Below are 25635 nucleotides of genomic sequence, written 5' to 3'. Positions count from 1 at the left end.
ACCTTTTGAAGAAATAAGGATCCCTTAAAAAGAAGACAACCAAGATAAATTCCATATAGCCTAAAGTTGCCCCTTTTTGAGGTGGGGATAAAAGATTTACATTAGTTAAGGAGTGGCACAGTCAAAAACTGAAGAGTCCAACTATGTTAGCACCAAGATACTGAGGAACTTTTTTCACTTCTTTTCTAAGAATTAGAGCACATTATGTTGTGATCAACTGCTGCCATTTTAGGGTTAAATATATGGGGAAAATTACTAATAGAAATGTAAGCACATGTTATCTTTAGAGTTACCACACTGGATGATGTACAAAAGGGGGACCCTAGGGGAGCCTGTAGAGATGATTTACTGATTTTGCAGCTAACAAAAGATTAAGGGGATCCTTCTGAAAATTTAGCTTGAGCACCAAATTTTTAATTTTCTGTCATATTAGAGATCTTTAAGAATAACACACTTATTCATATTTTTAGAAGACCTAGCTAATAGTCCTGTCTAGAAACTGTGGTAGTGGATGGACCTGTGGACACGGTGAAGGTCAAGTTATCTTGTTGAAATATATCACATCAAGAATGTGCTGGTAGTAAAAGGTCTATTTAAGGAATATCTTATCAATCATAGAAATAAAGCACAAAATATGACAGAACATAATGATAAGTTCCATTGGAAATGTTAAAAGCAGACTCATTGGTACAACAGCCTATGAAATCAGTATTATCAGGTTGCTATAAATTACGGAAGTAATTTTGTATATATTCTATCACGCAAATTCCTTTTCTGAGTTGAACTAATTCAATAGTGAGGCATATCCCTCTTCATACTCTCCCATACACACATGCACACAAATCTGCTTATTAAATTAAAATGCAATAAAGTCTATTTAAAAAGGATTGCCTACTGAGATGCTCCACTGCATATTTTCAGATGCCTGACATGTTCCAACTTACCTGTGCAACAGTAAGGGTGAGGCCATGAGACACACCTCTTACTATAGGTGGTAGGCTTCCCCTGCAGTCAAATAATTTTGAACCAGCTTTTAAAGTGAGTAATGGCATTGAGAAGTACAATTTGAGTTGTACTAAGTTTAAAACTTTCTGGAGTATATTTTGTATTCAAGTTTTAAAGTCTGATTAAAATTTTTATGAAAACAAATTATGAAGTTTTAAATAATTCCATCCTTTTCAATAGTATCCTAAGTCTAATTCAAGAAGTATTATGGTTCTAAAAAAGAACCGAAATTGAGTTATTTGTAGTGAGGTGGATGGACCTAGATAGAGTCTGTCATACAGACTGAAGTAAGTCAGAAAGAGAAAAACAAATGCAGTATGCTAATACATATATATGGAATCTAAAAAAAAAAAAAAAAAAAAAAAAACATGGTCATGAAGAACCTAGGGGCAAGATGGGAATAAAGACGCAGACCTACTAGAGAATGGACTTGAGGACATGGGGAGGGGGAAGGGTAAGCTGGGACAAAGTGAGAGAGTGGTAGTGTATATATGGACATATATACACTACCAAATATAAAATAGATAGCTAGTGGGAAGCAGTAGCATAGCACAGGGAGATCAGCTCGGTGCTTTGTGACCAGCTAGAAGGGTGGGATAGGGAGGGTGGGAGGGAGATGAAAGGGGGAGGAGATATGGGGCTATATGTATATGTATAACTGATGCACTTTGTTATAAAGCAGAAACTAACACACCATTGTAAAGCAATTATACTCCAATAAAAATGTTAAAAAAAAAAGTATTATGGTTCTAAAAATATTAATTCAACCTTGTAAACAGTCTCTGGAAAGTAATAATTATGACAGTTGAGGAGGTAACTAAAGTCACTTTCATGAATAAAGGTAGACTAGTTTAAACAAAAAATGAGGACAAACTAGAGTCCACTAAAATGAGATCTATATTCAAATAGTAGATTAAGACAAGTTTATAATTACTACAAATTCAATGTTGTAGATTTATGGATAGAGCCATGGGTCTAAACTTCAAACAAGAGTAGTTAGACCTGAAAATCTTGAATCACATTGTAAACAAGTAAGAATTTGAATTGATACAGGATATTTAATTCCATAAAACAGTTATAATTATTAGTAGTACTGACGTAACTTCAACTACACGTAGGAGTAGAATATGACTAATGATTCTTTTCATCATAAGCAAGTAAAATTTTTCTAGGCAAATAGCATTTTTTAAGCCTATTGACACAGCTGAGATATTTGTCCATTATTTTATGATCAACGGACAAGTGATTATTATGTCCTGAATCTAGACCCATTCAACATGTAGCTCACCTTGTCCAGGCTCTAATAGTGCTGTCCAGAAGAACTTTCTGTGATGGAAATGCTCTGTATATATATTGTCCATATGATAACATGTCGCTACTGAACACTTAAAATGTGGGTAGTGCAACTGAGGAACTGAATTTTTAATTTTAATTAGTTTAAATTTATATTTAAATAGCCACAGGTGACTACCAGCTACCATATTAAACAGTAAAGCTTAGAGGATTCAAAAAGTAAGAGCAAATGTCTTGTTTTGTTAGGTCTAACTCTAGACTGCTTGTTGATTTCCATAAGCATGGTGTTCACAAGTGCTTACAGGAGTGGTCAAAATACCTTTTGTCCTATGGTTTTACCTTCATTCAAAAATATGATTAATCTATGACAAACAAAAAATACCATCTGAAAAGACTGTTACTAGTGCTTATAGTGTCAGTACAACTATACTGATTAATGAGGTAGCCTGAGTCAATCTGTCTAATGTTAGTTCTAGAATGACTAGAATTCAAACTATGAAATACCTGTTCCTAAAAAGTTTTTGTCCATTACCTATCATAACACAAGAATACCAATTACTGCATAGTTTTCAGCTCCAATGGTTAAACACTGCGAAAGCATGTCAAACCTTTTTACCTGACAGACATATTTGTTCTTCCATTTGCTCAGCACACACTGACTATTTTGCATCAGCTCCTGAAGGAAACAGAAAAAGAGAGAGTGCAGTTGGCTATACACATTGTCGTTACCAGTTAAAGTGCTTCTGATTTGCAAGCAAAAAAAAAGATCAGCATGCCTCACAAAGATGCAACTGTTTTGGAACTCCTCACTGGACAAAAGCAAAGCTATCATCACCAGGAGAGTTGATCCTTTATGAAAATTAAAGCTGTTGAAAGATGTTTTAAAACAGATTTGTTTGTTGCCATTTTTGAAACTTCTGGAAAGATACCTCCAACTCCTTGAGTGAGTCTCGAAGTTTTTCTGGGCGTCTGTTTTTGAGCGTCCATGGAAAATCTCGTGCTGGCAAACAAAACGTGTACTACAGTTAGTTAAACATGGTTTAAAAAGGAAACTCTGCTTAGCAATGTGCCTTAGGAGATTAAAATAAAACACCTCCTTAACTGAAAGGAAGTAGGCTTCATTTCCATCATCAAATGACAGTTTTTGAAAGGCTCTGTCATAAAAACAGGATTTTTACCACAAAACAATCTCCCTGATCAAAATTTTATGATGACAACTAACAAGGCTCAGAGAATCCCTGGGAAAGTTTCCTAGGCCTGTGACTCTAGCACTTAACAGTAAATGACCCACTCTTTACCACAGAAGTAACATTTTCATATAAATAATTAAAGATTCAATCCAAAATAAATTCCAAACTATGCAAGTAGCCTTATCAGATCTGAAAATTCCTATGAGTAAATGAATATAGTGAGTAAAGAAATAAAATTTAAAAAATAACACAGAGAAAATGAATTTAAAATTAAGCATCACACATTTAAACTAAGGACAAATTTGAGGGAAATCCAAGTTTTAACAGATTAGACACTAACAGTGCTCTTTTCTATTTAAAATAATTCTCTTTAAAATCTACACCACAATTCAATAATGATAAGCCTTTGTTTTGTTTTAAATTAAAAGATAAAATTATTTAGTAGAGTCTCAATGTTAGCCTAAGACAAACTAAAAATAGTTCTGTTTAAAAGAATTAACAGAATGTTAAATTCATTATAATGATATCTATTTCATCACAAAAACGAATTCATCTCTGAATTCTCCTAAATAATTCTAAATGCGTGTGTACATGTGTTTTGTGTGTATGTGCATATAATATACAGTATATATAGGCATTTAAATTTTTATAGAATTGTTATATATCTTATTAAAGCAAATTAATGACATTCTATAAACATAATTTATGATGTGCAGAGCATATGTAAAAAGTTTTAAATCTCTGTTGCAGGTACTAATACAGTATTTTTAAAAATTAAATGTTAGCTTGATCATTTAAAATGAGAACAAGTAGGATATTCAGCTCCACCTATATTCCAAATAAAACAGTCATATTTCAACCACATTATACTGTAGCCATATTACATATATAACACGTTTATATATTTGAAAACAGGAAAGACTAAAGAGAATAAAATGCTAATACTGATAATTACAAATCTTATTTTCTTACAATGGGTAAAACATATTAATAATTTAGGCATAATATGGATAGTAAAATGTTATCAGAATTTAAGCATGGTACACTTATTTTAAATATATTAAATAATATAAATATGGTTCATTAAGAAAATTTGTGTTTACAGAAACATATATCTCACCAAACAATGGAGAGAGATTTCAATGGTCTAAATGAAATATTCCTAACAATATAATTCTTATTCACATGTTTATGTACCTAAACAATGGGAATTTATAAGAAATTTGTAAGGAATAACATTTTCTATTTGTGCAGAAAGCTTAAAATATGTTTTAAGACTGACTTTTCAGGGATATTAAAATTCCAGTTTTATAATAATTCCAAAAGAATATAAAGTAAACTTACATTCTGCCAGCTTCTGCTTTTCTTCTAAGTTACCATGCTCTGTTGCTGATATTGTGGCAGAGGAGAGATGGGAAAAAAAAAAAGTGGAAATTATTTTATTATAATACTTTATATTTTTATATGTGCATAAATAATGTATTTATACACGCTACTGAGATTAATAAATTATGCTAAACTTTAAAAAAGGCAGTTGAAAAATGCCATAATTTGGATGTTTTCATTTCATAGAAGATTTCCTAAATTTGTAGTGAAAAGGCTTACAAAGCACAACAGGTGGGCCAATATCCTGAGTTTGCAATCTCATCAGATAGGGAACAGAACTGCAACTGAGCCCAGAACAGAAGCTGCTTCAGTCTGTCATCAGAACCATGAAGTCAGCCTATTAGCCACCAAGCTAAGCACACAGGATGCCCACACAAGCCCCACTTCAACAGAGACCAAAACAGGAAGTAACTCTAGCTAGAAAGACCTTTTGGCCCATCATGAAACTTCTGGGATTAACAGGATTAATCAGATAAAGAAAATTGATCACTCACTCAGAAATGCCTATTTCAGATATCAGGTGAGGATCCGGGAGGCCAGCATTAGTGGGACCCATGCATTAACAATGCCCTCTACTGGGACACTGATAACTAAACGAGAATAGACTGTCCAGTTATCAGTCTAATCAGCAGTAAAATGAAAATTTTCAGGTTCTGCTATAGCATTTTCTCAATATTGCTTCATTTTATATAGAATAGATATCAACCTCAGCATTTTTCTGAAGAACTGGAGTAACCTTTCTTGAAATTCTAGAATTCATCTAAGACTCATAAAAACAGAGTTTTCAAGTCAGTATTTTATAATTTAGAATACAAAGCTTATAAAAATCACTTTAGTAGAACAGATACTTTACCTGGTGGCTCTTTCTTGTCATAATACTGGTAGATCCCGATGTCTCTATCTGTAGAAAGGAAGAAATGACATTAGATTATGGTAAAAAGTTATGGAGAATAAGAAGCCAACCCATACTGTACGGCAGGGTCGGTAGGGCAGGGAGGAGGGCAGAAACAATCTCTTTATGTTACTGGAAATAAAATACTTCAGAAGTATCTGGACATGGGTTTATCTATTCTAGGGATATTCAGGAACTGGATAGTTTATCAGTCCAGTTAGAAAACTAGAATGGCATGAGGAAAGAAGTGGTAAAGAACTGACATCAAGGAAGACCAACTTTTTTCTCTCACGCTTCCTCTGATATTTTTCACAGGGTGCTACCAAAAGAAACTACCACTAAGCAAGGCCAAATGAAATCAGTGGATAGAATTCTGAGCCGTGGCTTTCTCTTCTCTAATTTAACTCGAGTCTAGTAGGGTATTTGGGGGAAATCTGCAGAAAAGAAAGAAAGGTTTAGAGGAAGGTGTGGATAAATTATCTGAAGCTTGTTTAGATTCAAAAAACCTTCCAAACTATTTCAAATTCAGATGCTCTGCTGGGGTTACAAAAGCAAAGCTAGGCTTCCAAGATGCTGAGAGTGATTTAACCATGGAATCCGTTCCTGCAGTTGAATTACAGGAGAACAAAATAATTGCATCCACTTTCTTCCTATCTGTGAATAGTGAAATATTTCTTTCTTTGAAGTAACATTTGTTTCCTTCCATGCAAAATAATTCTAGTTACTAACAAAAGGATACAACTATTTCTAAAGAAATGGAAGCAGTACAGGCTGCCCCCTAGTGACTGACTGCTGCAAACTTTCTCAAACTGAACGATAAAACTTCCTCAAAAAAGCTATAATTAACTTTTCAAATATAGTTTTTCAAAATAGTCAATCATGCGTACTTACTGAAGCTCTATTTTATTCATCATGCCACTAACTGGGACATATAATTTAAAGAATGCAGTTTATTTCTGTTGGTTATATTGAAGATACCTAATAAGGCGTGCCAGGGAAAGGTCATGAGTAGGGCTCCTAGGGTACTGATAATATTTTATTTCCTGACCTGGGTGAAGATTTTATGGTTGTGTTCACTTTTTGATAGTTCAAAACATATCTTTATAATCTTTACACTTTTCAATACATATGTAATACTTTAAATAAACAGATTCTTAAAAAATCCAAGAACCACATGCATTATGTACACAGGCCATATCCTGTGTACATAATGAATATGTGTACATAATGAATATTCCATCATTCCATGCATCCAAGTATTACAACTCTAGAATAGAACTATGAGGATAATAAGGGGTCCTGAATTCTATGCACAAGTCTGACCTACTGCATCTGTCCCAGAGTGGGGCTCTTAAAACCGAAGCAGGAATAAAAAGGCATCCGCATAAGAAGACCCACCTCACATGGAGTGCCAGAGCCTAAGCTGGATGAGGAAGGTGTCCATTGGGAGAGTCAGCCTGACATAGTATGTCAGAACCCTAGCAGGGTGAGAAGCACATTCATAGGAGCAATGGCCTCGTGTTGGGTGTTAGAGGCTGAATAAAGTGAGGAGGACATCCACATACAGGGGTAGCCCAACATAGTGTGTCAGAACCTACATGGGGTGAGAAGGACATCCATGCAGGGAAGGGAACTGCCACAGAGACAGAAGACTGTCTGCATACAGGGTGATTTTAAGTAAATAAAATCAAGATATGGAAGCGTCAGCTTTCCCAGTAAGAGAGAAGTACAAATATAAAAAGAGAACATTAGAATGAACCCTGTGGTGATAGATTAGAATTTGAGGTACTGGTATGAACTCATGGTTTTCGATATATTGAGATACAGAAGTGAATGCGGATGCAAGTATGTGTGTATGCATACATACATACATTCCCTAAGCTCTGGCCACTGAGAGTACTTGGGAGCAGTGATACTCCGAGAGCAATGAGTACACCTAAAGCACACCTTGGCTTCTAGATACTGTTCTCCTCTAAAAGGAACCAAGCTCCTTAGAGAACTGGCTGATTCCAGCACTGAGGAAGGGAAAGTATAATAAGAGCCTGAAAGATCTGTTGTGCCAGAAAGAATGGAAATGCTCAAATGTTGACAGGGACATGGCACAAAGACAGAGAAGCCAGCTTGCAAGGGGTCCCACTGGCCACATCAGGGACAACTTAAACGTCAAAATAAATAATGGTACTAATGGATTAAAATCATTGACTGAAACAGTACCTGAGCCCATAGGGATAAAATAAATTAAAAATATATTTAAAGTTTAATGAGAAATAAGATATTCACATATTTTCAAGGTACCTCCCTTACAAAATACTAATTAATTCCAAAGAAGAAAGTAACTTTGCAGTGGAGAAGCCTAGCAGACATCACCTTAACCAAGTGATCATGAACATCATCAATAAAGACACGAATTGAAATTGTGCACCGCCTGTTAGGATGCATTGAGAATACAGCATCACTTCTGGTATATTCCCACCAGATATGCATAATTTGAACCTACTTATGAGGAAACTTCAATGGTCTAAATTTAGAGACATACTACAAAATAAGTGGTAAAAAAATCTTCAAAAGTGTTAAAGTCACAAAAGTTAAAAAATAAATTTTAAAAAGTTAAAAGATGAAAGATTTGTTCCAGAATTAAAGAGAATAAAGAGACAGAATAACTAAATGTAACATGTAATTCTTTTTTTTTTTTTTTTTTTTTTTTTTTTTTTAGGTAAGAAGCGGATTTATTTAGAGAGAAACACACTCCACAGACAGAGTGTGGGCGATCTCAGAAGGTGAGAAAGGCACCAGGGTATTGGGTTGTCAGTTTTTATAGGAGTGGGTAATCTCATAGGCTAATGAGTGGGAGGCTTATTCCAGCTATTTCAGGAAGGGGCGGGGATTTCCAGGAATTGGGCCACCACCCACTTTTTGATCCTTATGGTTGGTCTTGGAACTGTCATGGCGCCTGTGGGCATGTCATTTAGCATGCTGATGTGTTACAGTGAGCGTATACTGAGGCTCAAGGTCTAGTGGAAGTTGACTTGTCCACCATCTTGGACCCATTTGGTTCTAATCAGTTTATGTCATGTCCTCGGGCTATGTCATTCTTTCAAAGGTTGTGCCCTGCCTTCTTCCCTCCTGTTTCATTCCCCCCTCAGATATTTTACTCCCATATTCTTATGAGAAGCAGAAGGGCAATGGTCCGTCTTCTGTAACTGCTTCAGGGCTGAGTGGGGGGTGTCGACCCTGCCTGTCAGGGAGTAAAAATCTCTGGATGCCTGATCTAGGGGCCCCAGAGGCAGGACAGCTCCTTGTTTTAAGTCAGTATGGGCTGTAATCCTCGCATAGCCATCATCTTGGTGTGTAACTGCTGTAACTGCTTCCATAGCCTTTCTATGAATCTCCTTGATGATGAAGCACTTTTTGTAACAGCATCAGAGTACAAAAATATCTATAAATGACAAAAGACTTAAAAGCCATGGTTAAACATCTGATTATAGTGTAATCAATAAAGAAACTTGGTTACAATAACCAGAATTCCAAATGATTACATTTAACTTAACATACCAAATAATCCTAGTTAAATATTTCTCTTTAAGATACCTCAGGGGACCTCTAAAGTACCCCAAAGTTAGCTGGAAATCAAAAGAAACAATTAAAATTTGATATTTGGGAAGTTTGTCAAAAAGTTTTAAAACACTTGGTCAAATAAGATCATAGGTCACTGTGAGACAATACTTATTCCTTAACCAAAGTTACAAAAGATCTCAAAAGCAAATACAAGTCACTTAAAGGCAAAGAAACTAACACAATCTGTTGTCAAAAGCAGAATTTCAAGAATACTTTGGAGGGAGAAACCAAACCCAGTCTTGTTCTAGCCCGTTCCTAATAAAATCCATTTACCCAACTAAATTCAATCCAGTCTTAGAAAATCCTGATCATGCATAACTCTTTTCAGTATTTTTCATTCTTCACACCTTCTTTTACTAAAAAAAAAACATGTAATTCTGAACGAGAACCATCTGCTATAAAAAAATGACATTGGAGGGACAATTGGTGAAACTCTGAGTATTAGATGGTAGTACTATTATCATTGTTAATTTCTTGATTTTGATGGTTATGTAGATGATGTGGGACAACACATTTTCTATAGGAGATACACACTAAAGTATTTGGGGGTGGTGAGGCATCAGGTCTGAAACTTACTCTAAAATGGTTCAAGAAAAAAAATTCTCTGTACTAACAAGTTTTCTGTAAAAGTTTGTGATTACTTCAAATTAGAATAGCATTTATCAAAAAGACAAGAAATAACAAGTGTTGTCGAGGATGTGGGGAGGGAACTCTTCAGCACTGTTGGTGGGAATGCAAATCAGTGCACTCACTATGGAAAACAGTATGGAGGCTTCTCAAAAAATTAAAAATAGAACTATCATGTGATGCAGCAACTTCACCTCTGGGTACTTATCCAAAGAACATGAAAACACTAATTCAAAAAGATATAGGTACCATTATATCATGTTCATTGCAGAATCATCTACAATAGCCAAGATCTAAGTGTCCATCGATGGATGAATGGATAAAGAAGACATGGTATGTATACACAATGTAATACTACTAAGCCATCAGAAGAATGAAATCCTACCATTTGTGACATCTTGAATGGACCTTGAGGGCATTATGCTAAGTGAAATAAGTCAGAGAAAGACAAATGCCATATGACTTCACTTATATGCAGAATCTTAAAAACAAACAAAACACAAGCTCACAGATACAGGGAACAGACTGGTTGCCAGAGTCAGGAGGGTGAAGGGGAAGGTGGGTGAAATGGGTGAAGGGGGTCAAAAGGTACAAACTTCCAGTTATAAAATAAACAAGTCATGGGGATATCATGTACAGCATGGAGACTATAGTTAATAATAAAGTATTGCATATTTGAAAGTTGCTAAGACAGTAAATATTAAAAGTTCTTATCGCAAGAAAAAATTCTGTAACCATGCATGGTGGTGGATGTTAACTAGACTTATCAAATCATTATGCTGTACACCAGAAACTAATATAATAAGTCAATTATACCTCAATTCAAAAAATACTTTAAATGTCAAGCATAATGAGAGCATGTAAGAGGGTTACTAACTTAGTCTAAATGGCAGGGAAGGCTTCTCTAGGTGACTTACTAAAGCTGTCCCCTAAAGAAGAAGTATGACTGCATGCGGGTTCAAAGAGAAGAATGCCCCCAGCAGGGAGAATAGATAGGCCCTGCTGGAGATCCAGTTGGGGCAGAAGATCTTACTGCCCCCTGGGGCCTTTGTGCACTACTGTCTTTGGTCACAGCATTCATTTCCTTTTTTCTATCATATTTATACATATTTCAATATAATTTGGTTTCTTGATTATAAAAGTAATGTGTTCACTGTATAAAATTGAGAAAATAAGGAAAGAACAAAAAAGTTTAATTTCCTGTATTTCCATTCTTCGGAGACAGCTATTAATAACATTTTGTTGTCTCTCAGAGTTTTTCTCTGAATGTATATTTATTATTAAATAAAAGTCTTATGCTGAAAATGATGTTTAACATTTTTGGTTTTAAATTGTTTTAATTATTGGATAAATATAAAAGATTATATGTAATGTTTAAAAACAAAACACAAGAATATATGTAAAATTAAAAACATAAACAACAAATCTAAAAAAGAGATATGTTTCAGGTGTACAGCATTAAAATTCGACATCTTACACACTACAAAGTGATCACCACCACAAGTCTAGTTACCATACATCACCATACAGTTGCCCCTTTCAGCCATTTCACCCAACCCCTAATCCCCTTCCTCTCTGGTAACCACTAATCTGATCTCTGTATCTATGAGTTTGTTATTGTTTTATTTTGTTTATTCCTTTGTTATGTTTTTTAGGTTCCACATAGGAGTAAAAATTATAGGGTATTTGTCTTTTTCCATCTGATTTATTTCATTGAACAAAGTACCTTCAAGGTCCATCCATGTTGCTGCACAGGGCAAGATTTCATTCTTTTTTAGGGTATTATTCCATTGTATAAATATAACACATCATCTATATGCATTCATACATCGATGGACACTCAGGTTGTTTCCATGTCTTGGCTATGGTAAATAATGCTGCAATGAACATGGGGGTGCATATATCTTTTCAAATTACTGTTCTCATGTTCTTTGAATAAATACCCAGAAGTGGAATAGCTGGGTCATATGGTAGCTCTACTCTTAATTATTTGAGGAATCTCCGTATTTTTTTCCATAGTGGCTATACAAATTTATAGTTCCAACAACAGTGTGTAAGGGTTTCCTTTCCTCTACAGCCTCTCCAATAAATGTTATTTCTTGTTTTTTTGATAACAGCCATTTTAACAGGTGTGAGGTGGTATCTCATTGCGGTTTTGATTTGCATTTCCCTATTATTAGTGATGTTGAACACCTTTTCATGTGCCTGTTGGCCATCTGTATTTCTTCTTTGGAAAAATGTCTATTCTGATCCTCTGCCCATTTTTAATCAGTTTTTGTTGTTGTTGTTGTTGTTATTGAGTTTATATTTTGGACTTATCAGATATATGATTGGCAAATGTCTTCTCCATTTTGTTGGTGGATTCCCTTGCTGTGCAGAAGCTTTCTAGTTTGGTAGTCCCACTTGTTTATTTTTACTTTTGTTGCCTTTGCTTTTGATGTCAAAAATCATCTCTAAGATCGACGTCAAGGAGCCTACTACTTATGTTTTTCTCTAGGAATTTAAGATATCAGGTCTTACATTCAGCTCTTTAATCCATCTTCACTTAATTTTTCTGTATGGTATAAGACAGTGGTCTAGTTTCATTCTTTTCCATGTGGCTATCCACTTTTCCCAACACAATTCATTGAAGAGACCATCCTTTCTCCACACTATGTTCTTTGCTCCTTTGTCATAAGTTAAATGTCCATTTATGAGTGGGTTTATTTCTGGTCTCTCAATTTTGTTCCATTGATTTGTGTGCCTGTTTTTGTGCCAGTACCATACCGTTTTGATTACCACAGCTTTGTAGTATAGTTTGAAATCAGGAAGTGTAGTACCTCCAGCTTTGTTACTGTTTCTTAAAATTGTTTTGACTACTCGGGATCTTCTGTGGTTCCATACAAAATTCAGAATTATTTGTTCTAGTTTTGCGAAATGTGCCATTGGAATTTTGGTAAGGATTACACTGAATCTATATAGGCATAACTCTTTTACTGCACTTCACTTTACTAAATTCATTTAGTAGTTATACCATTTTTTTGGCAGAGTCTTTAGAGTTATCTCTATATAGTATCATGTCATCTGCAAATAGTGACAGTTTTATTTCTTCCTTTCTGATCTGGATACCTTTTTTTCTCCTCACCTAACTGCTATGGCTAGGATTTCCAATATTATGTTGAATAAAAGTGGTGAGAATAGACATCTTTGTCTTATTCCTGATCTTAAGGGAAAAGATTTCAGCTTTTCACCACTGATGTCAGCTTGGGTTTGTCATATATGGCCTTTATTATGTTGAGGTAAATTCTGCCTATACCAACTTTGCTGTAAGTTTTTAGCATAGATGGATGTTGAATTTTGTCCAAGATTTTTTTCTGCATCTATTGAGATAATTGTATGATTTTTATCCTTCATTTTGTTAATATGATATATCATGTTGATTGCTTTGTGGGTGATAAAACATTTTTGTATCCCTGAATCCCACTTGATCATGGTGCACAGTCCTTTTAATGTACTGTTGGATTTGGTTTACCAATATTCTGTTGAGGATTTTTACATGTATTTTCATCAAGAATTGGCCTGTAATTTTCTTTTTTGTATGGTGTCCTTGCCTGGTTTTGGTAGTATAAAATGTTTGGAATGTTTCCCTCCTCTTCAACTTTTTGGAAGAGTTTGAGAAGAACAGGTATTAAATCTCTGTTTTGTAAAATTCACCAGAAAAGCTGTCTGGTCCTCTATTTTTGTTTGTTGGGAGGCTTTTGATTACTGTTTCAATGTCCTTACTAGTAATCAGTCTATACAGATTTTCTATTTCTTCATGATTCAGTCTGTAAGGATTGTATCTTTCTAGGAATTTATCTTCTATGCTGTCCAATTTGTTGGTGTATAATTGTTCACAGTAGTCTCTTATGATCCTTTGCATTTCTGTGGTATCAGCTGTAACTTTTCTTTCATTTCTGATTTTATTTGAGTCCTCTCTCTTTTCTCCTTGGTTATTCTAGCTAAAGGTTTGTCGGTTTTGTTTATCTTTTCAAAGAACCGGCTCTTAGTTTCACTTATCTTTACATTTTTTTTTTTTTTTTTAGTCTCTATTTCATTTATTCCTACTCTGATCTTCATTATTCCTTCCTTCTACTAATTGGGGCTTCATTTGTTCTTCTCTTTCTAGTTCCTTTAGGTGTAAAGTTAGATTGTTTATTTGGGATTTCTCTTGCTTTTTGAAGTAGGCCTATATTGCTATGACTTTCCCTCTTAGAACTCCTTTTGCTGCATCACATAGATTTTGATATGACATATTTCTGTTTTCATTTGTATCTAGGTATTGTTTGATTTCTTTGATGACCCACTGGTTGCTCAGTAGCATGCTATTTAATATCCACCTTTTTATGTTTTTTCCTGGCCTTTTCCTTGTGATTGATATCTAGTTTCATACCACTGTGGCCAAAGAAGATGTTTAATGTGATTTCAGTCTTCTTCAATTTACTGAGACTTGTGTTATGACCTAATAGTGATCTATCCTGGAGAATATTTCTATGTGTACTTAAGAAAAATGTGTATTCTGCTGATTTTGAATGGAATGTTCTATATTTATCAATTAAGTCAATCTGGACTAATGGGTCATTTAAGTCCAATGTTTCTGTATTGATTTTCTGTCTGGATGATTTATTTGTTGATGTAAATGGGGTGTTAAAGTCCCCTAGTATTATTGTATTGCTTTCAATTTTTCTCTGTAAGTCTGTTATTATTTGCTTAATATATATTGGTACTCTGCTGTTGGGTGCAAATACATTTATAAATGTTAATATTTTCTTGCTGGATAGACCCCTTTATCATTATGTAATGCCCTTCTTTGTCTTTTATTACTGTCTCTGTTTTAAAGTCTATTTTGTCTGATATGAGTATAGCTAATCCAGCTTTCTTTTCACATCCATTTGCGTGGAATATCTTTTTCCATCTCTTCACTTTAGGTCTGTGTGTTTCAAGAATTACAAGAGAAGTAGTTCTCTTGTAGGTAACCAACAGATGGGTCTTCTTTTTTTATCCATTCAGCCACTTTTGATTGGCAAATTTAGTCCATTTGCATTTAAAGTAATAATTGGTAAGTACGTAATTGTTCCATTTTGTTGAATGTTTTCTGGCTATTTTTGAAGTTCTCTGTTCCTTTTTTCTTCTCTTTCTCTCTTCCCTTGTGCTTTAGTAGTTTTCTCTAACATTACATTTAGATTCCTTTCTCATTTTCTTTAGTGTAGTTACTATAATTTTTTCCTTGTAGTTACAGTGAAGTTCACATGTAACATCCTATTTAAATAGTGGCCCGTTTTAAGTTGGTAACAACTTAAATTTGAACACATTCCAAAGTTTTATCTTTTTATCCCCCCAACATTTTATACTTTCATTGACACATTTTACATCTTTTATTTTATGCATCCCTTAACTAATTATTGTAATTTTAGTTAGTTTTACTTCGTCTTTTAACCTGCATGCTTGCCTTATAAAAGTGATTGATCCACTACCTTTATTATATAGTTACCTTTTCTAGTGAGATTTTTACTTTTGTATATTTTCTTATTATTAATTAGTACCATTTCTTTTCCTTTAAAATTAAAGAAGTCCTTTCAACATTTCCTGTAGGGCCAGTAACAGATTTCTTTAGTTTTTGCTTATCTGGGAAACTCTTCATCTCTCCTTCAATTATGAATGATAACCTCATTAGGTAGAGAATCCTTGGTTGGAAGTTTTTTTCCTTCAGCACTTTGAACATGACATGCCACTCCCTTCTGGCCTGTCAAGTTTCTGCTGAAAATTTCTGCTCATAGCCTTTATGGGGTTTCCGTTGTACATAATTAGTTGTTTTTTTCTTGCTGCTTTCTGGATTCTTCCTTTACCCTTAACCTCTCCCATTTTAATTATAATGTGTCTTGGTGTGCATCTCTTTGGGTTCACCTTCTTCAGATTCTCTGGGCTTCCTGGACCTGTCTGTTTCCTTTCCCCAAATAGGGGAGTTTTCAACCACTATTTCTTCAAATAATTTTTCTAGCCCTTGCTCTCTCTCTCCTCCTTCTGAGACCCCTATAGTCCAAATATTATTCTGCTTGATGTTGTACCAAAGGTCTCTTAAAGTATCTTCACTTTTTAAAATGTTTTTCATTTTGTTGCTCTGTGTGGGTGAGTTCCATTGTTCTGTTTTCTAGCCCACTGATTCATTCTTCTACCTCATGCAGTCTGCTGTTGAACCCCTCTAGCATATTCTTTAGTTCAGTTATAACTTCTGTTTATTACTTTCTTATATTTCCTATATCTTTGTTGAAGTTTTCACAGTGTTCATCCATTCTTCTCCAGAGCTCAGTGAGCATTTTTATAATCATTACTGTGAGTTCTTTATACACTAGATTGCTTATCTCCATTTTGCTTAGCTCTTTTTCTGAGGTTTTGTCATATTTTTCTGATTGGAATATATTTCTGTCTCGTTTGCCTAAGTCTCTGTGTTTATTTCTATGTATTAAGTAAATCAGTTATTTTTCCCAGTCCTTTCTAAAGTCCTTTCTATTTCTCCCTCTCCTTTCTAAAAGGTTAGAGGGAATATTTCAAAATGGTGCTCACCTGCACTAGAACTATGAAGGTAGCCTGAAATTGCAAAAATGCTTTGGCCAGTGTCTCAGTTCCCAGGGAGTGTCTCAGTTGGTTCCTGCCTCTCTGGCAGATGCTTCAAGATTAGTAAGTGGGTCCCCTTCAGCTATGGTCCATGTGCTTCTCAGTATGGTGTTTTTGTGCTGGTTTTCAGGTCAAGTGAGTTTGCATGCACACCCTTTAGGAGTGGGTTTTCTGTTCCCTACTGTTCTATAATTTTCCCAGACATATTCCCCATTGGTTTTCAAAGCCAGGTATTTTGGGCGCTTGTCTTTCCTGTGCAGGATCTAGGGGTTGGGATGCCTGACGTGGAACCTGAATCCCTCACAGCTCAGAGAAAAGATCTGTACCTTTTTATCCCTCCCAATTGTGGATTACTGTGGCTGGGATGTGGATTTTTCCCTTGGCAAGACTGTCTCTCTCTCTCTCCTACCTATCTCAATGCTGTCCTTTTACCTTTTGTTGTAGAGGCTCTATTCATCCATTTTCCATATGTAGTTAAATTTACTGTGTTCGTGGGAAGAGGTGAGTTCAGGATCTTCCTATGTTGCCATCTTGAACCCTCCCCCAAGAACATTATCTTTTACTTCCTCTGTGCCCTTTACTATTTTACTTCCACTCCCTTCTTTCTCAGAGCTATACTAAATTATGTAATCTAATTTTCTTTATAGTATTACCACATATATTTGTCTCCTGAAACAATACATTATTTAATTTAGCCTGCTGTTTTTGAACTTCCTCTGCACGCAATCATACTGTATGTACTCTTCTGCACTTACTTTTTAAACTTTTTGCCCTATATCATATTCCTGACATTCATCTATGTTGCTGCATGCAGCTGTAATTCATTCACTTTCACTGTTGCATACATTTATCCATTCTCCAGCTGATTGACATTTGAATGGTTTCTAGTTTCCTGCATTACAAACAGTACTATTACGAACATTTTTGTACGTCTCCTGGTGCAAAAGTTATCAAGGCTTTCACATATCTAGGAGTGGAATTACTGGTCAGTAGGCAACATACATCATCAACTATACCAGATGAGGCCAAATTGTTCCCTAAGAGGCAGGACCAATTCATACTTTTGCCAGCAGTGAAATAAGTTCATTTTCTTGTTTTTTTTTCTATTTTCCGACACAATTTCTTTTACTCTTTTGAGTTAAAAAAGTTTTTTTCTGCTACTTATTTTTAATTTCCGCAAGATTAATATAGTTTTCAAATGTTTCCGAAACATCTATATTTGCTTTCTTGCTGTTCATATTTTAACGTGAGGCACTAGAGAGCTCAACATGAACAATGCTTGCCAACTGTTGGGCTTCACTGACCACTCAGGGACCAGCGTATTTCACTAGAGGACCACCTCAGAAATCAAGGTAGATAGGGCTTCTCTCTGGGGCCATGCAGTCTCTCCAGAGAGGAGCCCCTAAGCTTCTTCTTTCTTGGAAAGTGTACAGCTGCCTGTGACATTCTCAAATTAAGATTAATCTGATTCTAAAAGGATTAAGAGGCCCTCACCCATTAGTATGTAGGCTTTCACTTCATTCCAGTTTTCAGTTCAGCACCTCTCCCATCTTCTTGCACTACAGCTAGTTTTGAACCTCCCTAAATTAAGTATTTCCACAGTATGAGAAGTATCTCACTGCTTTGTACATAGATTTTCAACTCCCTTTCTTATCACCCCATGCCACAACCCTACCCTTCCACAGTACCTGACTCCTCAAATATCTGTACCTCTCTAGAGTTTTGAGACCCAAATTGGTTGTCAGTGGAATTCTCCATAGACAATTGATATTCAGATTTTTAACCTTTGGTAACTTCTCCGTCCCTTCCAAAAACTATTCAACAGAAATTGTCTCCTCTCCTAGTCTCTCAGTCCTTGTGGGTTTATACCCTTTTTTTTAAAAAAAAAAAACATCTTTATTGGAGTATAATTGTTTTACAATGTTGTGTTAGTTTCTGCTGTATAACAAAGTGAATCAGCTTTATGTATACATATATCCCCATATCCCCTCCCTCTTGCGTCTCCCTCCCACCATCCCTACCGCACCCCTCTAGGTGGTCACAAAGCACCGAGCTGCTCTCCCTGTGCTATGCAGCTGTTTCCAACTAGCAATCTATTTACATTTTGTAGTGTATATATGTAGATGCTACTCTCTCACTTCGTCCCAGCTTACCATTCTCCCTCCCTGTGTCCAAAAGCCCATTCTCTACGTCTGCGCCTTTATTCCTGTCCTGCCCCTAGGTTCATCAGAACCTTTTTCTTTTTTAGATTCCATCTACATTTGTTAGCATACGGTATTTATTTTTCCTTTCTGACTTACTTCACTCTGTATGACAGACTCTAGGTCCATCCACCTCACTACAAATAGCTCAATTTCGTTTCTTTTCATAGCTGAGTAATATTCCGTTCTATATATGTACCACATCTTCTTTATCCATTGATCTGTAGATGGACACTTAGGTTGCTTCCATGTCCTGGCTATTGTAAATAGTGTTGCAATGAACATTGTGGTACATGATTTTTTTAATTATGGTTTTCTCAGGGTATATGGCCAGTAGTGGGATTGCTGGGTCGTATGGTAGTTCTATTTTTAGTTGTTTAAGGAACTTGCATACTGTTTTCCATTGTGGCTGTATCAATTTACATTCCCACCACCAGTGCAAGAGGGTTCCCTTTTTTCCACACCCTGTCCAGCATTTATTGTTTGTAGATTTTTTGATGATGGCCATACTGAACGGTATGAGGTGATACCACACTGTAGTTTTGATTTGCATTCCTCTAATGATTACCGATGTTGAGCAACCTTTCATGTGTTTGTTAGCAATCAGTATACCTTCTTTGGAGAAATGTCTACTTAGATCTTCTGCCCATTTTTGCACTGGGTTGTTTGTATTTTTGATATTGAGCTGCATGAGCTGCTTGCATATTTTGGAGATTAAGCCTTTGCCAGCTGCTTCGTTTGCAAATATTTTCTCCTATTCTGAGGGTTGTTTTTTCGTCTTGTTTATGGTTTCCTTTGCTGTGCAAAAGCTTTGAGTTTCACTAGGTCCCATTTGATTATTTTTGTTTTTATTTCCATTTCTCTAGGAGGTGGGTCAAAAAGGATCTTGCTGTGATTTATGTCATAAAGTGTTCTGCCTATGTATTCCTCTAAGAGTTTGATAGTGTCTGGCCTTACATTTAGGTCTTTAATCCATTTTGAGTTTATTTTTGTGTATGATGTTAGGAAGTGTTCTAATTTCATTCTTTTAGATGTAGCTGTCCAGTTTTCCCAGCAGCACTTATTGAGGAGGCTGTCGTTTCTCCATTGTATATTCTTGCCTCTTTTATCAAAGATAAGGTGACCATATGTGCATGGGTTTATCTCTAGGTTTTCTATCCTGCTCCTATGATCTATCATTTCTGTTTTTGTGTCAGTGCCATACTGTCTTGATTACTGTAGCTTTGTAGTATAGTCTGAAGTCAGGAAGCCTGAAGTCAGGGAGCCTGATTGCTCCATTTTTCTTTCTCAAGATTGCTTTGGCTATTCGGGGTCTTTTGTGTTTCCATACAAATTGTGAAATTTCTTCTATTTCTGTGGAAAATGCCATTGGTAGTTTGATAGGGATTGCATTGAATCTGCAGATTGCTTTGGGTAATATAGTCATTTTCACAATGTTGATTCTTCCAATCCAAGAACATGGTATATCTCTCCATCTGTTTGTATCATCTTTAATTTCTTTCACCAGTGTCTTATAGTTCTCTCAATACAGATCTTTTGTCTCCTTAGGTAGGTTTACTCCTAGGTATTTTATTCTTTTTGTTGCAATGGTAAATGGGTGTGTTTCTTTAATTTCTCTTTCAGATTTTTCATCATTAGTGTATAGAAATGCAAGACATTTCTGTGCATTAATTTTGTATCCTACTATTTTCCCAAATTCATTGACTAGCTCTAGCAGTTTTCTGGTGCCATCTTTAGGATTTTCTATGTATACTATCACATCATTTGCAAACAGTGACAGTTTTATTTCTCTTCCGATTTCATTTCCTTTTATTTCTTTTTCTTCTCCGACTGCTGTGGCTAAAACTTCCAGAACTACGTTGAATAACAGTGGCGACAGTGGGCAGTCTTGTCTTTTTCCTGATCTTAAAGGAAATGGTTTCAGTTTTTCAGCATTGAGAACAATGTCGGCTGTGGGTTTGTCATATATGGTCTTTATTATGTTGAGGTAGGTTCCCTCTATGCCTACTTTCTGGAGAGTTTTTATCATAAATGGGTGTTGAATTCTGTCGAAAACTTTTTCTGCATCTATTGAGATTATCATGTGGTTTTTTTCTTTCAATTTGTTAATATGGTGTATCACATTGATTGATTTGCGTATATTGAGAATCCTTGCATTCCTGGGATAAACCCCACTTGAGCATGGTATATGATCCTTTTAGTGTGGTGCTGCATTCTGTTTGCTAGTATTTTGTTGAGGATGTTTGCATCTATATTCATCGGTGATACTGGCCTGTAGTTTTCTTTTTTTGTGACATCTTTGTCTGGTTTTGGTACCAGGGTGATGGTGGCCTCGTAGAATGAGTTTGGAAGTATTCCTCCCTCTGCTATGTTTTGGAAGAGTTTGAGAAGGATAGGTGTTAGCTCTTCTCTAAATGTTTGATAGAATACGCCTGTGAAGCCATCTGGTCCTGGGCTTTTGTTTGTTGGAAGATTTTTAATCACAGTTTCAATTTCACTGCTTGTGATTGGTCTGTTTATATTTTCTGTTTCTTCCTGGTTCAGTCTTGGAAGGTTGTGCTTTTCTAAGAATTTGTCCATTTCTTCCAGGTTGTCCATTTTACTGGCATATAGTTGCTTGTAGTAATCTCTCATGATCCTTTGTATTTCTGCAGTGTCAGCTATTACTTCTCCTTTTTCATTTCTAATTCTGTTGATTTGAGTCTTCTCCCTTTTTTTCTTGATGAGTCTGGCTAATGGTTTATCAATTTTGTTTATCTTCTCAAAGAAACAGCTTTTACCTTTACTGATCTTTGCTATCATTTCTTTCATTTCTTTTTAATTTATTTCTGATCTGATCTTTATGATTTCTTTCCTTCTACTATCTTTGGGTCTTTTTTTCTTCTTTCTGTAATTGCTTTAGGTATAAGGTTAGGTTGTTTATTTGAGATTTTTCTTGTTTCTTGCAGTAGAATTGTATTGCTATAAACTTCCCTCTTAGAACTGCTTTTGCTGTGTCCCATAGGTTTTGGGTCGTTGTGTTTTCATTGTCATTTGTTTCTAGGTATTTTTTGATTTCCTCTTTGATTCTTTCAGTGATCTCTTGGTTATTTAGTAGCGTATTGTTTATCCTCCATGTGTTTGTATTTCTTACAGTTTCCTCTCTGTAATCGATATCTAGTCTCATAGCACTGTGGTCGGAAAAGATACTTGATACGATTTCACTTTTCTTAAATTTACCAAGGCTTGATTTGTGACCCAAGATATGATCTATCCTAGAGAATGTTCCATGAGCACTTGAGAATAAACTGTACTCTGTTGTTTTTGGAGGTAATGTCCTATAAATATCAATGAAGTCTATGTTGTCTAAAATGTCATTTAAAGCTTGTGTTTCCTTATTTATTTTAATTCTGGATGATCTGTCCATTGGTGAAAGTGGGGTGTTAAAGTCCCCTACTATGATTGTGTTACTGTTGTTTTCCCCTTTTATGGATGTTAGCATTTGCCTTATGTACTGAGGTGCTCCTATATTGGGTGCATAAATATTTACAACTGTTATATCTTCTTCTTGGATTGATCCTTTGATCATTATGTAGTGTCCTTCTTTGTCGCTTGTAATAGTCTTTATTTTAAAGTCTATTTTGTCTGATACAAGAATTGCTCCTCCAGCTTTCTTTTGATTTCCATTTGCATGGAGTATCTTTTTCCATCCCCTCACTTTCAGTCTGTATGTGGCCCTGGGTCTGAAGTGGGTCTCTTGTAGACAGCATATATACGGGTGTTGTTTTTATACCCATTCAGCCAGTCTCTGTCTTTTGGTTGGAGCATTTAATCCATTTACATTTAAGGTAGTTATCAATATGTATGTTCCTATTACCATTTTCTTAATTCTTTTGGGTTTGTTTTTGTAGGTCTTTTCCTTCTCCTGTGTTTCCTGCCTAGAGAAGTTTCTTTAGCATTTGTTGTAAAGCTGGTTTGGTGGTGCTGAATTCTCTTTACTTTTGCTTGTCTGTAAAGCTTTTGATTTCTCTGGAAAATCTGAATGAGGTCCTTGCTGGGTAATCTTGGTTGAAGATTCTTCCCTTTCATCACTTTAAATATGTCCTGCCACCGCCTTCTGGCTTGCAGAGTTTCTGCTGAAAGACCAGCTGTTAACCTTATGGGGATTCCCTTGTATGTTATTTGTTGTTTTTCCCTTGATGCTTTTAATATTTTTTCTTTGTATTTAATTTTTGATAGTTTGATTAATATGTCTTGATGTGTTTCTCCTTGGATTTATCCTGTATGGTACTCTCTGAGCTTCCTGGACTTGACTATTTCCTTTCACATGTTGGGGAAGTTTTCAACCATAATCTCCTCAAATATTTTCTCAGACCCTTTCTTTTTCTCTTCTTCTTCTGGGACCCCTATAATTCGAATGTTGGTGGGTTTAATGCTGTCTCTGAGGTCTGTTGTCCCAGAGGTCTCTGAGACTGTCCTCAATTCTTTTCATTCTTTTTTCTTTAGTCTACTTTGTGGCAGTTATTTCCACTATTTTATCTTCCAGGTCACTTATCCGTTCTTCTGCCTCAGTTATTCTGCTATTGATTCCTTCTAGAGAATTTTTAATTTCATTTATTGTGTTGTTCATCATTGTTTGTTTGCTCTTTAGTTCTTCTAGGTCCTTGTTAAACGTTTCTTACATTTTCTCCATTTTATTTCCAAGATTTTGGATCATCTTTACTTTCATTACTCTGAATTCTTTTTCAGGTAGACTGCCTATTTCCCCTTCATTTGTTTGGTCTGGTGCGTTTCTACCTTTCTCCTTCATCTGCTGCATATTTCTCTGTCTTCTCGTTTTGTTTAACTTACTTTGTTTAGGGTCTCCTTTTCTCAGGCTGCAGGTTCATAGTTCCCGTCGTTTTTGGTATGTGCTCCCAGTGGGTGAGGTTGGTTCAGTGGGTTGTGTAGGCTTCCTGGTGGAGGGGACTGGTGTCTGTCTTCTGGTGGATGAGGCTGGATCTTGTCTTTCTGGTGGGCAGGGCTGCATCCGGTGGTGTGTTGTGGGGTGTCTGTGAACTTACTATGATTTTAGGCTGCCTCTCTGCTAATGGGTGGGGTTGTGTTCCTGTCTTGCTAGTTGTTTGGCATGGGGCATCCAGCACTGGAGCTTGCTGGCCGTTGGGTGGAGCTGGGTCTTAGTGTTGCAACGGAGATCTCTGGGAGAGCTCTTGCCGACTGATATTACATGGGGCCGGGAGGTCTCTGGTGGTCCAATGTCCTGAACTCGGCTCTCCTACCTCAGAGGCTCAGGCCTGACACCAGGCCAGAGCACCAAGACCCTGTCAGCCACACGGCTGCTAGTTTTGGAGGGTCTCCTGCAGAGGCGGGGCACAGCTGTGGCTCACTGCGGGGACGAGGACACTGTCAGCAGAAGTTCTGGGAAGAACTCCTTGGCATGAGCCCTCCTGAAGTCTGCCATTATCCCGACCAAAAAGCCTGCAGGCTCCAGTGCTCTATATCTTTTTAATAGTAATTCATTAACTCTCATTTTAGAAGAATCAGGGAAGGAAGCAAATGGGTGTTAAGTCCACCCTGTTTAACTTCAAATTCTATCCTTATGCATTTTAAGCAAGCTAAACTTAATGAAATTATAATGACATCATCTGTAATTATATATTTGATATAAAGAAATAATGCTTTGCAAGGTAAACCATTTTCTTAGTAATGATGCTAAAGACATGTAAATAAATCTGTCCTCCTAAATACAAGAGTTGCTTTAAATACTCAGAAAGGAAAAGATTCTTTTAAAACATGTTTCCTAATGATACATACTTTATCCTGAAATACTAATAAACATTGTTAAAACACATTTATATTACTCTCTTCTCCCAAAAATGTGATATTCAAAAAACATGAGTAGGGCTTCCCTGGTGGCGCAGTGGTTGAGAATCTGCCTGCCAATGCAGGGGACACGGGTTCGAGCCCTGGTCTGGGAAGATTCCACATGCCACGGAGGAACTGGGCCCGTGAGCCACAACTACTGAGCCTGCGTGTCTGGAGCCTGTGCTCTGCAACAAGAGAAGCCGCGATAGTGAGAGGTCCACGCACCACGATGAAGAGTGGCCCCCACTCACCGCAACTAGAGAAAGCCCTCGCACAGAAACGAAGACCCAACACAGCCAAAAATAAATAAATAAATATATATATATTTTTTAAATGAATAGAATTGTACCTCTTAGCTGTATGTTTGAAATATTACTTTAATATCAAATAGAAATGCATTTACCATTAGCAAGCCTGCAAATATTTATGAATATAAATCAGTTATTATGAACAAACCTAGGAAAAAATGGAACATTTGTGTATCTTAAGAGGAAACAGATATTAGGCCAATAAAATTAATGTTCAAAGCAGAAAATGTAACTCAAGTTGAAAAAAAATAAGCAGAGTTAACTAAAAGAAATTACTATACACTAGCCAATTTTTCATTAAGTATAAAGAAAATGCAATTCCAGCTGGAGAATCTAGGCTCTAACCTTTGCTAGTACTTATTTATATTGTTGTAACTTATATTTGAAAAATATTGAAATTAATCCAGAGCTTATTTACCCCCAATGTGTAAGGTATTCTTCAAAGACCACAGGTGCAGTTCAGTCAAGCAGAAAGACATCTGATGGCAGAAGGAATCTCTGTTCTGTTTAAAAAGATAATTAAGAAGAGGTGCCAATTAATTATCTTCTATTGCCAATAAAACCAAGATCCCTTAGAAATAATAAAAAGAATCACTTGCCGCTACTGATATTTGAGATACAGTTCATTAGAATAAACACACTTT

The 25635-nt window shown here is 35.9% G+C and overlaps 1 protein-coding gene across 29 annotated transcripts in view; it reads right to left on the bottom strand.

The window, feature by feature from the left end:
- The window catches only part of WDPCP (WD repeat containing planar cell polarity effector), a 420975-nt gene that overhangs the window by 302201 nt on the left and 93139 nt on the right, over positions 1 to 25635 (bottom strand). For all 29 annotated transcript variants that reach the window (XR_014253957.1, XR_014253958.1, XM_082426596.1 and 26 more), the window contains exons 2-6: positions 25410 to 25494; positions 5728 to 5775; positions 4833 to 4877; positions 3228 to 3298; positions 2915 to 2974 (exon numbers count right to left, since the gene is read on the bottom strand). Coding sequence is in view for 27 of the 29 variants with exons in the window: in XM_082426596.1 (XP_082282722.1) it covers positions 2915 to 2974; positions 3228 to 3298; positions 4833 to 4877; positions 5728 to 5775; positions 25410 to 25470 (285 nt within the window). In the remaining 2 variants the exon portion in view is untranslated. The remainder of the gene's footprint in view (positions 1 to 2914; positions 2975 to 3227; positions 3299 to 4832; positions 4878 to 5727; positions 5776 to 25409; positions 25495 to 25635) is intronic.

The sequence above is a fragment of the Balaenoptera physalus genome (genome assembly GCF_965194825.1).
Source record: "Balaenoptera physalus genome assembly, chromosome: 15".
Classification (NCBI taxonomy): domain Eukaryota; kingdom Metazoa; phylum Chordata; class Mammalia; order Artiodactyla; family Balaenopteridae; genus Balaenoptera; species Balaenoptera physalus.
Note: the sequence above shows the minus strand (reverse complement) of the source record. Positions and strands in the feature narration are given on the sequence as shown.